The sequence below is a fragment of the Zosterops lateralis genome (assembly GCF_965231275.1).
Source record: "Zosterops lateralis genome assembly, chromosome: 2".
In the NCBI taxonomy this organism is placed as follows: Eukaryota; Metazoa; Chordata; class Aves; order Passeriformes; family Zosteropidae; genus Zosterops; species Zosterops lateralis.
The window spans coordinates 40,695,998-40,710,571 of record NC_139763.1 but is presented as its reverse complement, the minus strand read 5'-3'; the positions used below and the strand labels follow the sequence as shown (position 1 = coordinate 40,710,571).

At 42.2% G+C, this 14,574-nt stretch overlaps 1 protein-coding gene across 7 annotated transcripts in view; it reads left to right on the top strand.

The window, feature by feature from the left end:
• Positions 1-14,574, top strand: part of FARP1 (FERM, ARH/RhoGEF and pleckstrin domain protein 1) — a 163,130-nt gene that overhangs the window by 128,809 nt on the left and 19,747 nt on the right. For 5 of the 7 annotated variants that reach the window (XM_083884764.1, XM_083884762.1, XM_083884768.1 and 2 more), the window contains exons 13-15: positions 3,072-3,262; positions 4,715-4,804; positions 6,955-7,088. In XM_083884764.1, the coding sequence (XP_083740890.1) occupies positions 3,072-3,262; positions 4,715-4,804; positions 6,955-7,088 (415 nt within the window). The remainder of the gene's footprint in view (positions 1-3,071; positions 3,263-4,714; positions 4,805-6,954; positions 7,089-14,574) is intronic. The other 2 variants (XM_083884765.1, XM_083884763.1) reach the window with 1 other exon arrangement.

The following is a 14,574-nucleotide window of genomic DNA, read 5'->3' as shown; positions in this document are numbered from 1 at the left end:
TCTTGGTTTGTGGGTATACAGCTGACTCCATTAAATTTGAAAGATGGCCCAGTTCTGAATCTAAATAAAAATCACTTGAAGTATGACCAAAGACAATGCCATGTTACCAGCTACAAACCATTTAGGCCTCCAGTGTGCAGTAGCATTTTCTGTCTGGCAAATGACATGCTAATGATTGCCTGTCAATCCATGAATCCTTTAGGGTGAATTGTAAGGGATTGCAGTACCTTGTAAATAGGATTTTTGGTCTTCTCCCTTCTGCTTCTGTTTATTTATGCAGTATGTAGTTGATGAATAGAGCCTGTATAAATACACTCTTCTGTGGCAGGAGATCGGATGAAACACTTTGTTAATTCAGGTTATTTATTCCTCACCTCTGTGAAAAAGATAAAGTCTCTTTGCACCACTGCCATGACCCATCAGCATGACACGTGTCCTGATTGGTGATGTGGGAGGGAAGAACTTGCATTTTCATTTCTTCATGGCTTACTGACATTTTCACACCAAAACAAACTTGTTTCCAACACTTCCCAGAGCAACATCCAGTATGTTGATATCTATGGCTGTGTTGGTGGTAATTAGGCCCCAGAATGTACTAATAATGTAAGAACATTTTGATGCCCTTTTGTAATACAGCCACTTTCTTATAACTAGTTCCAGTTTTCACTTGTTCAATGTATTGGCAGGTGGGGTCTGACAGCTCTTGCTGTAGACAGTGATGGTGGTTGGGTTTGGTCACTGCTCATGCCCATGTTGGTACCAAAAGGGAGGATGCAGCATTTCAGATTGCTGCAGAATAACTTTGAGAATGTCAGTGGTGCATTGACATGCGAAGTCTTTTATCAGTTGGGTGTACACACAGTGCTCTGAGCCACCAGGCACATTTTTTGTGATGCTTTCCATAACACTTTCTCCAGGTTAATGTCTTCCAACTGTAAGATAGGGCATTTTTCTAATTCATTGTCCTTTTGATATTTTGTAGTTTGAAATACTTGAGTTATACTGATAAAAGTTACAGTACATCAGAACTTAGAACTAGGATTAGAGATAGGTAGATAGATGTGTCAATATATCTATATCTATCACAGATAGGTGCTATTTAACTTCTAGACTACAATGCTGTGAACTTCTCACAGAGGTGCAAATCATTTATTCGCTGTCGTATGACAGGCATAGTGCCAGAATTTCTTTGTTTCCACATTTGAGGTGATATCACTTTTCTTATGTCTTTTGTAATGTAGTTAAGTACTATTAACCTTACAACCTTGCTATTAATCTGTTTCACTATTTCTCAATGATGAATTCCATTTCTTTGGAAAATACTGTATACAGTTGTGTGCTAGTGTCAATAAAATTGACATTTGTGTAACAAGCTGTGGCATTTTCTCAAATTTCACTGAACATTGATTTAGTGTGAAACTGTTGATAAATCCTTTCTTGCTAGCTGTAATAATACAGACCTTTATTTTGGACAAATACTGCTTTGACTTTGATTTATAATAGGCTACATAACTGTCATGATTACATAAACTGATAACTGTGCTGTTTTTTCCTTCTCTTTTCAAAGGAATGATTTATAAACGTGAACTGGTTTGGAACTGGAAAACATTCATGTTCTAGCAATAAATCTTGAGTTCTTCCAGAAAATAAATAGGTTTTACTACTGGCTTAATTATATTTTTTTTTTGTATTATATTTACTGGCATATCTCAGCTGTGGTTTTTTTAGCAACAGGAACATTTACCTATCATAATTTAGGGAGGACATAATCACATGATAGTAAATTGTATTGGACCCTAATTATTTACAGCAATGTATGTGTTTTACATTTAATCTTAGACAGCCTGTTAGCCGTGGTAGTCAAGACCTTGTTACATTTTTTTTTTTGGTTGGATTTTAATGTATGATGCCAAAATGGCACAGACTGTAAGTGTTCTTCCACATGACAGATTCTTCTTCTAAAACAGGTTTAGATTTTCAGATGTATGGAGGAGGGGATAACTGGGAGAACACTGGGCATTTTTGGAAAACTTTCTGTGCAGTCATTAATCTGGCTGCCTCCCAGAAGACAAAATGCTAATTTAAGTAATTTAATGTAGTGTATATGAATCCATGGAAGTGTAATTAATTGTCTAATTCTTTAATACTTTTAATCCAAAATGAAATGGGACTTTATATCTGTGAAAATCTGAAATTGTTATGCTTTGTGCATTAAAAGTCTTGCTTTTCTTATGTAAATGTAATGCTAGCATTTCCATCCCAAACAATCAGAGGAGCATGGAAAGACTTACAAGGTATAATATACATACTCGTGTTGTGTGTAGAAATTGGGGAACTAGTAGTTTTCTTCCTTCATATTAGATCTGACTGATCTTAGCAGCAACACTGCTTTAGAAAGTCATCCTTTTTCTCTAGACTTCAACTAGATGAGTTTGTACTAACTTGTGTCCTGTAGTTCCCTATGAAGTACTGATTTGAGTGTTTGCAGTTCTGCTTTGCTGGAAAGAATGGCACTCCTGGAACGATTCCTATGTTGTTGTATTTATTCTCTTTTATAGAGTGGATTACAATGATGAAATTTTTTATATTAAGTTGATGTTTAGAATCATAGAATGACCTAGGTTGGAAGGGACCTTAAAGACCCCTAGCTCCAGCCCCCCTGCCATGGGCAGGAACTCCTTTCACTAGACCGGGTTTTTCAGAGCTCCATTGAGCCTGGCCTTGAGCACTGCCAGGGATGGGACAGCCACAGCTTCCCAGAGCAAGCTGTTCTACTGCCTCACCACTCTCACGGTAAAGAGCTGCAGCTCAGTCATCTGTGCCTTGATCCCCTCCCTACAGAGACAGTAATTTCAGCCAGTTTATCAGCTAAAAGACACTTAACCAGTCCCATGGTGAATGCAAGTGGATGCAGTTCCTCTGGCTTCAAGGCCATTTGGGCTAGTTCGAGGACCCCGATGGCTATGTCTTGTAGCATAATTTCACATGCTGCAATTTAAGATTATAACTCTTTGTGGCACTTTCTTGAGAAAGCTTGTCCTAATTGGTTTCTCTTTTATCATTTTTCTTAGCAGGTTCTCTGACTGGCAGCCCTCACCTTTCAGAACTTTCCATCAATTCCCAAGGAGGACCATCAGTGGCAAATATGACTTTATCTCCAAACTTGAGCCCTGATGCCAAGCAGTCATCTCCCTTGGTCAGCCCTTTGCTGAATGACCCGTCATGCATCAGGGCTGATGATGAGGAAGAGGTCAAAAGAAAGGTAAGGCAAATGAAGTCAGCCTTGTCTCTCTTCTCTCTGATGTGTTGTGGTAAATCTGGGTCATTCCTGTTGGTTGCAGCTTCAGGAGCTTGTTTGGATGGGTCTCCTATAAATCTAGCTTGCTTTTAAGGAGTGGAGTTTGATAGTTTGTTGTAACAGAACGGTCAGCTCCACTGTCTTACTGGAGAGAAAATTTCCAGGGACAGAAAGAAAAGGAACAGTGCTGAGCCTGTTGTGAGAGTATCCAACCCAGGCTCTCCAATCCGTCTCAGCTGGGAGCACCACTGGGAGCATCTGGTTGTGGGAGTAGAAAATGCTCTCTGAGCCGCAGCCTGCAGCGTTCACCTGGGAGCGTTTGGCTCAGACCCATCATTGCAGCAAAACTGTAAGGGAGCATCACATCCAAAACTGCTTTCTGAAGGTGAAGTGTTTGAGCTGGGGTGTTCTGGGTGCCTACTGGCTCATCCCTCCTCTGCTACTTTTGTCCTTCTGTGGTTGGTTTTTTCTCCTCAGATTGCAGCATCTCAGGAGGGAGAAAGAAACTCTGTTGGCTTTGCTGGAAATTGGGAGTTTGTGTAAGGAAGATCTCTTTTCCCACTGTGCATAGTTAGCCCAATGTGTGAAAGAAATTTGAGAAGAAAATATGAGAGTCAGTTACTAGAGTCAGGACTCTCTGTGCCAGTCCAAGATAGAGCAGCCAGTGACTATGTACTCCAGCTGATGATGATTCCTATGGGGGTGCATTCTGACTACTGACTAGGAAAAGCCCACACAGACTCCCTTTTGCAGGGCATTCACAGTGTTTCCACTGCATCATTTGTCTTCAGGGAGGAAACAAAGGAAAAATATCTATGAATTTTTTTTTCTTCATTTTTGCTTCCTGAGCAACACAGAGGAAGATCAGCTGGGTTCCTTTGGCTCTTCAGAATTAAGAATTTTTAAATCTGTACCTTAATCTAAAATACTTCCCCTCTCCCACTGCTAGGTTGTCCAGCCAAGAAAATCTTACAGGCCTGAATTTTTTCAGGAGTATTTTTCCTGTGGATTACCATCTTGATGATGAAACTTAAAATAATCAGACACAAATTTTTGTCATTTTGTCAAATTTGAAACTTGATTCAAATGGTCATTTAGCCTACACAGAATTTCTTCATGAACTTCACAATATCTCCTGCTCTAAAAATAAACTGAAAGGAACATCAGCACCCCAAAGCAGTAGAAATCATCTTGGCAGAAAAAGAAGTCTCTGAAAAACCCACAGAAAGTTCTTGTTCTCTTGTGTTTGCAAGGAAGGGTTGTTTTTAGGGCTTCAGGGCTTAGGAACATTCAAGCATGAGTCGCAGCATAACCACGAGCAAGGGTCACTGGTTTGTAACTCTCTTTGTGATTTATTATCTACAGTTTTTTTCTCCATAAAAGCAGAGGAAAACCTAATGTGCTTGCAATTTACAGAGGTTCCCAACTGAGAAGGCTTACTTCATTGCTAAAGAAGTGGCCACTACGGAGCGAACATACCTGAAGGACCTTGAAGTCATCACATCGGTATGTTTACTTGAGCGTTACTCACAGAGCACGTGAAGCTCCAGTCACTGCTGGTATTTCATCTGCTCCATTTAACATCCTAGCTGTTCTGTGCTGCTTTTATATCCTGCACTTTAGGTATTCTCTGCTATGCACAGGAGTTCTTCTCCAGGGAGGAAATAACACAAAAATCAGAGAGTAGAGGTTTGCTCTGTGGTTAGTAACATGCACTAAGAAACTGTATCATGTTGAGGAACTTGGGACACACTTCAGTTATATTTCCTTGCTTTCATGCTTTGTGGTTATAATTACTAAAAATGCCTGTGGGTTTTCAATGGCTTCTCTTAAAACTGAAGTAGCTCCTGTGGGGCACATATAAGTGTTTTCTACTGTATTAAACGCATGAAATATTGTGGACTACCTATTTGAATTATTCTGATTTTTCAGAAAGTGAAACTATGTGTTAAATGAGTCATTCATCTGTAGCATCTGATCAGAGTGTGATTGTTAAAATCACCAAGGCAAATAGTGGCCATCTTTGCACACACAGCAACAGTCTTGTTTCACTTCCAAGAATAATGTGGGCAAGATCTGGTCTGAAATAACCATTTTTTCTGGGAAATGGCACTGGATCCCAACCCCTTCTTGGCATTTTGGCCAGCTCTAGACCTCTCAGCTCTTGAATCACCCAGTGAGGTGCATTGCCCACTCATGTGTTGAGTGTTGTGGTAAGGAGGACATGTTTCAGGGGAGGGTGTTGGGACCAGCTGGTAACCAGGGACACACTTTCTCCTCAGCTTGTCTGTTCCAGAATCCCACATTGTCATGTGCAGCTAACAGACCCCAGCTCAGACAGAACCAATATAGCATTGTTTTTACAGGCAGCAGGGTAGCTGTGGCCCACTGTTACTTACCCTTGCTATCTGGAAAGCCAGCCTGCTGAGAGAAGAGGCCAGGCTCTGTGGGACAGTTCTGCAGTCGTTGCTGCAGTCTCAACAGCAGATGAGCTGTTTTTATCTAATATTTCACCCAGTGGATGCAGAAACAAGAAGTTTTAGCTCTTCAGAACTAAAGCCCATTTCCCACCCCATGCTTTTATTCTTGTAGTAGGCAGATTTGAATTGCTGGATCACCAAGAGGGATGGGCCAGATGATTAGCAGCATACAGTTGTATCAGCTGTGCTCCACAAATGACTGGCCCAGGAGGCCACTGAAAATGAACAAGTAGCCAACATAGTTGGAAAAGGAACAAGTGCTGTGCATAGATTTTGAGACTTGGTAGATGACCTCTGCTTGGTGCTGGGATAAAGTAGGGGAGAGGGAAGCTTGGAGGGATCTCTTTTTATCCCAGGTCTGGCTCAGCTCCAGCTGATGCAGTGTCAAGCAAGACTGCTCTAACAGTCTTTTATGGTCCCAACAGCCTTCTAGGCACTGCTGGAAGTCAACCTCAGATAGCTGGAACCCCTCAGGGCAGTGAAGAGTGAGCAGTGTTACCATGTTGAAGATAATATGCATTACTACCTTGGCAAGCTGCCTGGTCCTATGGTTTTATGTCATCCATAGTCTGTTAGGGTGAAATAAAGAGAATATGGAGCAAGACTGAGCAGGAGCCTGTTTCAGTATCTACAGTGCCTGGCACTGCTGCTCCTGTTTGTTGATAGCAGTGTCTTCTACTTGTTCACTTTTCAGAGTGCACAGTCCTCTGTGTGCACACAGCAACATGGGTGTGGGTGATTACTGAACCAACTCCTGCCAAAAGCATTTCAGACAGAACTCGGCAAAAAGAAAATGCAGAGCTTGGGTTTTTTTGCTTTTTCTGAATTGTTTACAAGTATTGTAATGCTCTTTCTATTGCACCTCCAGCACTTGCAAATTCAGTTTGTATTGACTAACCAGTTTGGGTTTGAAAGGAATTTTCAAGATTTGATCAGTGGTGGCAAAGGGGAAGGGAGTTCCTTTTTCAATTGTGCAGGATCTGATCTCTGATAGGAGCACCAGTTCAGCACACAGGAGTGTCAGGGATAGTCTGGGTTGTATTCCTAGTGCCAGCTAAATAAGATCCTTCCTGGCTTAGCTGTTAGGAGTATTTGGATTAGGTGCATAAAGACAGAAAATGATCATACCTTCTGCATTCCACCCACTGATAATTTTGCTTCTTTTTTCCTTTATAGTGGTTTCAGAGTGCAGTGAGTAAAGAAGATTGCATGCCTGAAACACTGAAAAATCTAATTTTCTCCAACTTCGAACCTTTGCACAAATTTCACACTGGTTTTCTCAAGGAAATTGAGCAGAGACTTGCTCTGTGGTAAGACTGTTGATTGTTATTTTTCTGTATTTTTTTTAATGCAGCTTAGCATTTTCGCATTCCCTTTTTGCTAACTCCTTGTGATCTACTGTAGTGCATAATTTGTGAAAGTCACAGATGTTGGTTATTAACAGACAGGGTTTATTGAATCGTGCTTTGTTCATGTTTACTTGACAAACTCTGTTGTTCAGATATCTCAGTTGCAGACATATGCAAATGAGATCATAATTCTGGATGAAGCTTTCTCTTGCCAAATGTCAGTGTTTCTACATGGCAGCTCCTTTGAAGAACATGCTGCCAGCAAAGCTTATCAGTAATAAAGAGAGAGAGGCGAAGGACCAGGTCCTGTTTCTGTCAGAATAGGTACAGGCTGAGGATTTCACAGACCAGCTTCTTGTTCTGCAGCATCACAGCTGTGACACACACAGGGTCTACAGTGCACTCTACAAATTGACAGAGTGTTGAAAGAGGACACTGGGCTTGAAAATTATCTATTCTTACCATAGTAGTGACAGTAAAACATGGCATTTTTACAAAATAGCTATGAAGTGAATAATTCTTCCCTGGCAAGGCTCTTAATTCATTTGATCACTGAAATCTTAGCAGAGGCAGCAGCATAAGCAGAAGCCTTCTGCTTGCACTGATTAGACCTGTCTGGACTAGATTGTCTTGCTCTGTGTAGGCATTTTTTTTTTTGTAACTTATCTTTGGTTCTGGGAGCTGAGCTTTTTTTTTCTCAGTTAGAAAAGTGACAATGAAAATCACATGAGAACAGAGCAGGCAGACCTAATGGGTGTTAATCAGTTTAATTAAGACGGGTGCCTCTTTAACTAATGAATCAAAACAAAAGCAAAACACAGTCTCAGAGTGTGTGAGTTTCTCTCTGGTGATGTATTGAGATCATTGAATGAGGGCACAGCACTTTGCAGACTAGTGCTGTCCAAACCCACCCTGCACAGTTGCAGAATTAGCAGGTGTTTTCTGGGAAGAGGGAAATGTGGTGCTGCCTCCTAGAGTTGACATCCTCACCCAGGACTTAAGTTGACTCCTAATATAATTATTTTATAAATTTTTATTTATTTATTTATTTATTTATATAACTAACATAATTACTCCTAAGACATGTTCTGCACTGCCACCCTGCCTGTATTGTTTTTTTTTTTTTCATTGGGTTTCTACTGGTGTTAATTGCATTGCACTAAGCAGCATTTATTACTCCAAGATACTCCAAGAAGGCTCTTTCAGATGTCATAAAATACTTCAACCTTGGTGTAAGTTTAACAGTAGTTGGAGTTAATCCCCAACTAGGTGGAGTTAACGTGTGTGGTGAGAAAAGGAAAATGTATGCAGTTGGTAAAGAGCAAGTTCTGCTCTCTGTCAGACCAATCTAGTCTCTCTGGGCTGACTCCTGGGCACATGTTGAAATAGCAATACTCCCTATATCCTTCTGATGGCGTTAGAGGTGGATGCAAACCTCCTGTTCACGTGTGATGTTTTTCAAAAGTTGGATGATGGCTGCACTACCAGCCTGCTGTGGAAAGGTGACATTGTAGGAAGTGGAGGGAAGGACCAGTTACGTTAAAAGAAAGAAAAAATATTTAGGCTTCTAGACTTTCCATGGTTTTACTTTGTTTCTCCTTTTCAATTAGCTTCTTTTAGACCTGAGTAACCCTTCTGTTTTTCAGCTTCTCCATAAAGTTTCACAGGGTGGTAAACCACAGTTTAAAGCTTCTAATACCATATTTTAATTGCATTTACCCTGTGATTTAAAGTGCTGATCTGCTACAAAGTTACTTTGCAATCCAAATTGGTTCAAAATACTCTGCTGAGGTAACTTTGTCCCGGCTGGGCACCTCGTTCTGACTTTGTCAGCTCAGCTATTGCATGTCCTTCCACAGTTAGTGTGAAGCCACAGGGATTTCTCCGTCGGCTGCTCTGAATCATTTGACAGAAAAACAGTCACGTTCCTGCATTCAGTTTGCAACCAACAGCCTGGATGCACCTAATATAATACCCCTATTGTATACAGCGATTGTTGTTAAAGTTCTGGAAGATTTGAATACGTGCCTTGGGAAGGGAGGCAGACTTGCTGACAGGTATTATTTTGGAGGTGCTGATGCTTCTATATAATGCCACAGATGCTGAGATAAGCCACAAGCAATAAACTCTGTCCTATAGAGATTAGTGTTTAATTAAACAGTGAGTGACAAAATTAAACAGCCCCTCAGCATCTACAAGAAACTGGTGGCAGTGTGGTAGGGAATTCCTTCAGCAGCATGTTCAAGGTCACTGAGCTCAATATCCACACTGCCAGAATGGTACCTCTCTCTTCAGCCCCAGCTGTTTTTAAGGCAGTTTTTTAGGGCTCTGGCTGTGTTCACCACCTCAGGGCAGGTCACTCCCAGCTGCCAGCAAATCATGGGCCTGGCTGAGCTGGTGGCACAGCTGCAGGCAGGTGTGGGCAGGATTCAAGCCAGCTCATTTAAATCTGACTCTTGCATGTCAACTCTTAAATTTCCGGGCAATTGAATGGGGGGAGGAAGGTGGGACACTTGTCCTGAGACATACATTTGTTCTGACATGCATTGCTCTGCATTTGTTAGACATGTCCTACAGAGAAAGGGCCCTTGAATGAAAGGGTTGTGGACTTCATCAAGCTGCTGGAAACCCCTGGCTACTCACATGTGGTGTGGGAGCTTGTGAGAGAGAGAGCCTCCTGCAGCCAGTCATCTCTGTTCCTCTACTGAGTAGAATGCTGGGTTTTATCAACCTAAAGTGCAATTCAGCCTGCTCACTCTACACAGACATAAGTGCAGTTCTATAAGGTTTGTTTCAAACTTCATGCTGCATGTTGGAAGATCTAACAGGAGGCTGTTCCCTGCTGTCTTAGGCCTTGGATTATACTGATGCTGATGCAAAAGAGCTCTGATGAGAGCAAGGCTCGGGGGGATTGCACATGACAATTGTAGGATGTCTCCATGCTTTTAATTTGTAAAAACATCTTTAGACTTTTAGTATTTGGCTGGAGGAAGCTCAGGCTGTGTACATTATTAAAAACATTTCTGGCTTGCTTGAAGGCTTCTAAGTGTTTGAATCTGTAGTCAGGGGCAGGCTGTTTGCTACAGAAAATCTTAAACACCAATAAGTATCCTGTTGACTTGGTTATAGATTCTGGCAGATCTGATCTGTTTCTTTGCACAGTTCACCCATTTTTCTCACCCATCTTTCTCTTGAGTGCTGCATTTCCTAAGAGCAGCACATCTCAGTGTCCAAGGCCTAGTGATAATTTTTAATCTGACATAGATTGATTCTGACACCAACAGTCAGCTGCTGAGTCAGTGCATTCTTTTTAGCCAGAAAATTTCTTTCTGGCCATGAAACTGAGATTTCTGGTGGTTTTATTGCACAGCATCCTAAGATGAGTGATACCATGCTCTGGGCCATGTTTCCAGCCCTGCCTGTGCTGCTGCAGGGCCAGTAAAGCAGCCCATGAATCTCCCTTGTTGCCCCAACTGTGCTGAGCTCTGGAGACTGGCCATGTTCCTGGGAACAAGTGAAATACCCCACTGGAGGCCATGTGGTTTGAGGAGAGGAAGGATGACCTTTGGTGGCTGCAGGCAGGCATGGTGCTTTGCCCTCTTTCTCTCAGGAAGGGAAGAGGAGGGAGGAGAGAAGAGCGGGAAGCTCCCTCAGGTGGGAGAGGGAACAGCACACGTCAGGCTGTTCTGTGAGCAAGTGCCACAAGAGCTGCATCCAGATGCTGGTCCTGGCTGCCAGGACTCCTCAACAAAGCTTTGGGTGCAAGGCCAGGAGTTCCCAAGCCTTGTTGCTGAGAGAAAATATGGGAGGCATATGCCAGTAGCTTCAAGCTGGCTCCTGTTTCCCAAGACCAGTGAGATTTTATGGCAAAGAGAAGGAGGTGTGGGCAGTGCAGGCAGAGTGTGACATACTTCATCAACTTCTTCTGGGCAATTGAATCTGAGAAGTCAGAGGTTCTACTCCTTCTTTTATCCCAGCTGTTTAATAAGCTATTAATTTGGGCCACAAGCACCATTTTCCATCCAAAAGAACTGAGCTCATCTCTCCACACCCTGTGACAAGTTTCCACACTGATTTCTTTAAATGATGACAGAAAGTGGCAAATAGAGAACCATAAGCATCCCCCCTTTCTGAGTACTGAGCAGCATAGAGGGCAATGCTGGAGCAAGCCAGGATAGCTGTTTTTGCCCAAGGAAGCTCTCATCAGGTAGTACAAATCTGTGTTTTGGGCCTTATCCATGTGCTAGGAAAGAAAAGCATTACATACTTCCCAGAAGTGCAGGCAGACTCATCTTCTCCTAGGGAAGCTGCTAGTTTGACTCGCAGATCTTTCTGAGGAAAGCTGCTGCTCAGTGTTACCAGATGGGAATGTGTGGCTGGTAATTTGCAAAAGAAAGGGCTCTTAATCTTAGCATATGAAAGGAGAAGGCGCAATCAGGATTTGTGGAAGCAAAATTGAAAACCTGTAATAAAAAAGCACTCAGAGTGTAGGAAGATGAGCCAAATGTTGATTTATTAACCATTTTTTGTTTGAGAAGAAATACTTGTGCTCAGGAAGAACAGCCTGATAGACAGTTTATATAAACAAGGCAGCAGTCCTTATCTGCCTTCTCAAAAGCAGAGTGCTGGCTGTTCAGCTGGTTCTGCATGCCTGGTGAGGAGGCATGAGGAGGGCAGTTTCAAAAGTGTCTTTGTCGTGTGTACAGAAATGAGGTATGTGTTGCAGTACAAACCTCTCAGTTATGCACTGTGGATTCCTGGGACCAAGACATTGAAAGGGGCTTGGTGCCAGCACACTGGGCTCGATTTCAAGAGGATAGTTTTCATTGCTGAAGTCACTTTTGGGTACCTCTGGGGATTGGAGCTGTGCTACGCCCAAATTAACTGGAAATCGTGGGAGAGAAATAGCACATCCAGGATCTATTAGTCAGAGTTAGAGCCATGTTGCATCCATCTCTGTGGCTCTCCCAGCAGGATATGCCCAGCATCAGCTCTGAGGCTGTTCCACAGCAAGATATGGAATGCTGCTGCATTTACAGCATATTTTCATGCAGTGGTGTTACTTGCTCAGATCCCTTACCGTTTAAAAGCATTACTGATGCATGTTTGCTGTAGGTTGGGTTTCTCCTACAACAGGGCTAGCCGTCTTTAAGTGTAGGCATGCCCTCCATGACTCTGGGAAGCTCTGATGACTTCAGTAGTGTGTTTCTTAGGCTCTGAGCAGCATGTCATGCACCACTCACTGCTGAAAGTCCAGCTGCAGTGCCAGCTGGAACAGGCAGGCAGTAAGAAGCGCTATGTAACAGCAGGGTGTGAGCAAGGAAGAGGGTGTTTGCTTTTATTGACTCTTCTTTTCCAATTACAAAACATTCCTCTTATTTAAGAGGTGGTTGTAATGGGGAATGTTTAAGTCATTTTTTAATATTAGAACTTTAGTTAATAATAAAGTAATTAAAAGCTTCAAAGTGTCTAGGTATTCAAAGAACTGACTATCCTATTCAGGAGGGAGTTCCTGCGCATGTAACACAAGGTCACACATTGTAAATATAATTTGTTACAATTGATTTATTATTATTTTGGCTGCAGTTCAAGGGCTGCAATCAAAGACTTCTATGTTTACCTCAAAAAAATCTTTATTGAAGTACCGTTCTCTTCTTTTTTGCCTTTCCACCATCCCCATCGAATTTCTGTTCCTTCTGATTGAGGATATAGCTAATAGAGATTTCCTTCTATTATTTTTTCAATTATATACACAAAGAACATAACGTAATTCGAAAATCTGACAGGGCTGCTTGTGTAATCCCTGTAAGTCAAGCCGATGGCTGTTTGGAGTAATATATATATAAAGGTAGTGTCTGAATTTCTTACCAGGTATGAGTCAGTCTCCTCTTTTCTTGCTATTGTACACTTGCATCGCTGTAAAAATGAAGGGACTACTTGGATAAAAATGGGAAATGACCTTATTATACAATAATGTCCTCATTTTTCAGCACGATTTTCAATGGCTTTAGACCTCCCCCACAATGTTAGTGGAGTAAGGGCACATTATGTGTGGGGAAAGCTGCTACATCTTCTATGGAGACAGGCATCATAAATCAGCTCCTGATGAAAAGCTGTGGGACCCTAAGCCCTAAGCTTTGTCTCTTGTCACTGGCAGATAGATACCATGTTCAAACAGTGACCCTTGAAAACAAGGAGTAAGAAGAACAATTTAGCCATTGGTGCACAACAAATGAGCAGCTCCTTCCCTCTCAGCAAGCTAAGTGTTGTTATTCAAAACATACACCACAGGGAGAGCTCTCTTTTCTGCTCCTGTGCTTTGGGCTGTTACAGCAGTAAGATATCATCATGTTGTGTTTGGGTTTTGTTTTTATATTCTGTGGATTTGGATGCTCTTTTCTTGGTGTTTCTTCTTGTTTTCTTGGGATTTGCATGTTGAGAAGCTGGGGAAGATGGCAGTGTAGCGTAGGGTTTGCTCTGGGGTGCCAGCATGGATCTAGGGTAGAGTGGAGGTTGGGTTTTAGGAGGCAGATGGGAAGCTATGATGTTCCCTCCTGCCCAGTTTCAGCTTTCCCTGCCTCTCTCTCCACATTACAGCCTACATGCCTGTGCACCATCCCCAGTGGGAAAATCATCTCTGTTGCAAAGGAGATTTATTTGCCTGGAAATAAATAACTTAAACAATATGCATTTCTGTATTTTCTCCTAAGAAAACACTGGGTTTATTTCTTGCAGCAGGATGCATCTATGTGCAGCACAGGTCATCTCTGTCGGCCTGGGCTGAGGGCTCTGGTACCGTTCAGCTCTTCACAGTTCAGCCAACAGCTGGAGAGAGGCTGTTGCTTCTAGGGAGCCCCTTTCTCTCTATCTCTGTCACGCTGCTAAGATGCAGAGTAAGTTTTGAAAGCCCTAAAAGTCTGTGGCCAATGCCAACCAAGGAGGACCATTTCTGATGTTTTGTGTGTAACTGATGTGGTGAGATGCTGTGCAAGCAGTCAGTGCTGGTGGTGCTAAAGAGGGTCCAGCAGGTCAGCTTTTAGGAAATACGGACCTGACTGTTTCAAGAACAACTCCATTAATTATTAGCTGTTGGAAACACTCCCTGTGACTTTGGGAGGCTTGGGCTCAGCCTCTGAGTAGCTAGCTAGTAGATAAGATATTTGCAATGTGTATTCTAGCCAGTCTGTATTGTAGCCTTCAGATCAGAAAAGCAGTGTCTAATGATGTACTTAATATTTATCTTGGCAGTAAGTAGATGACTATAGTTTATACTCAGAAAGGTACAAAACTGCCGAAGTCCATTAGATTAAATCAAATGTAGACACATGGAAAAGGATCCAGGCAGTGCCAGAGAATGAGAAAATAACACATAAAGCAAGAATTCTTACAGAGATAGTTGCTGAATACCATGCCATTGCTGGCAGCAGCACAATTTCATCTGGCTTTG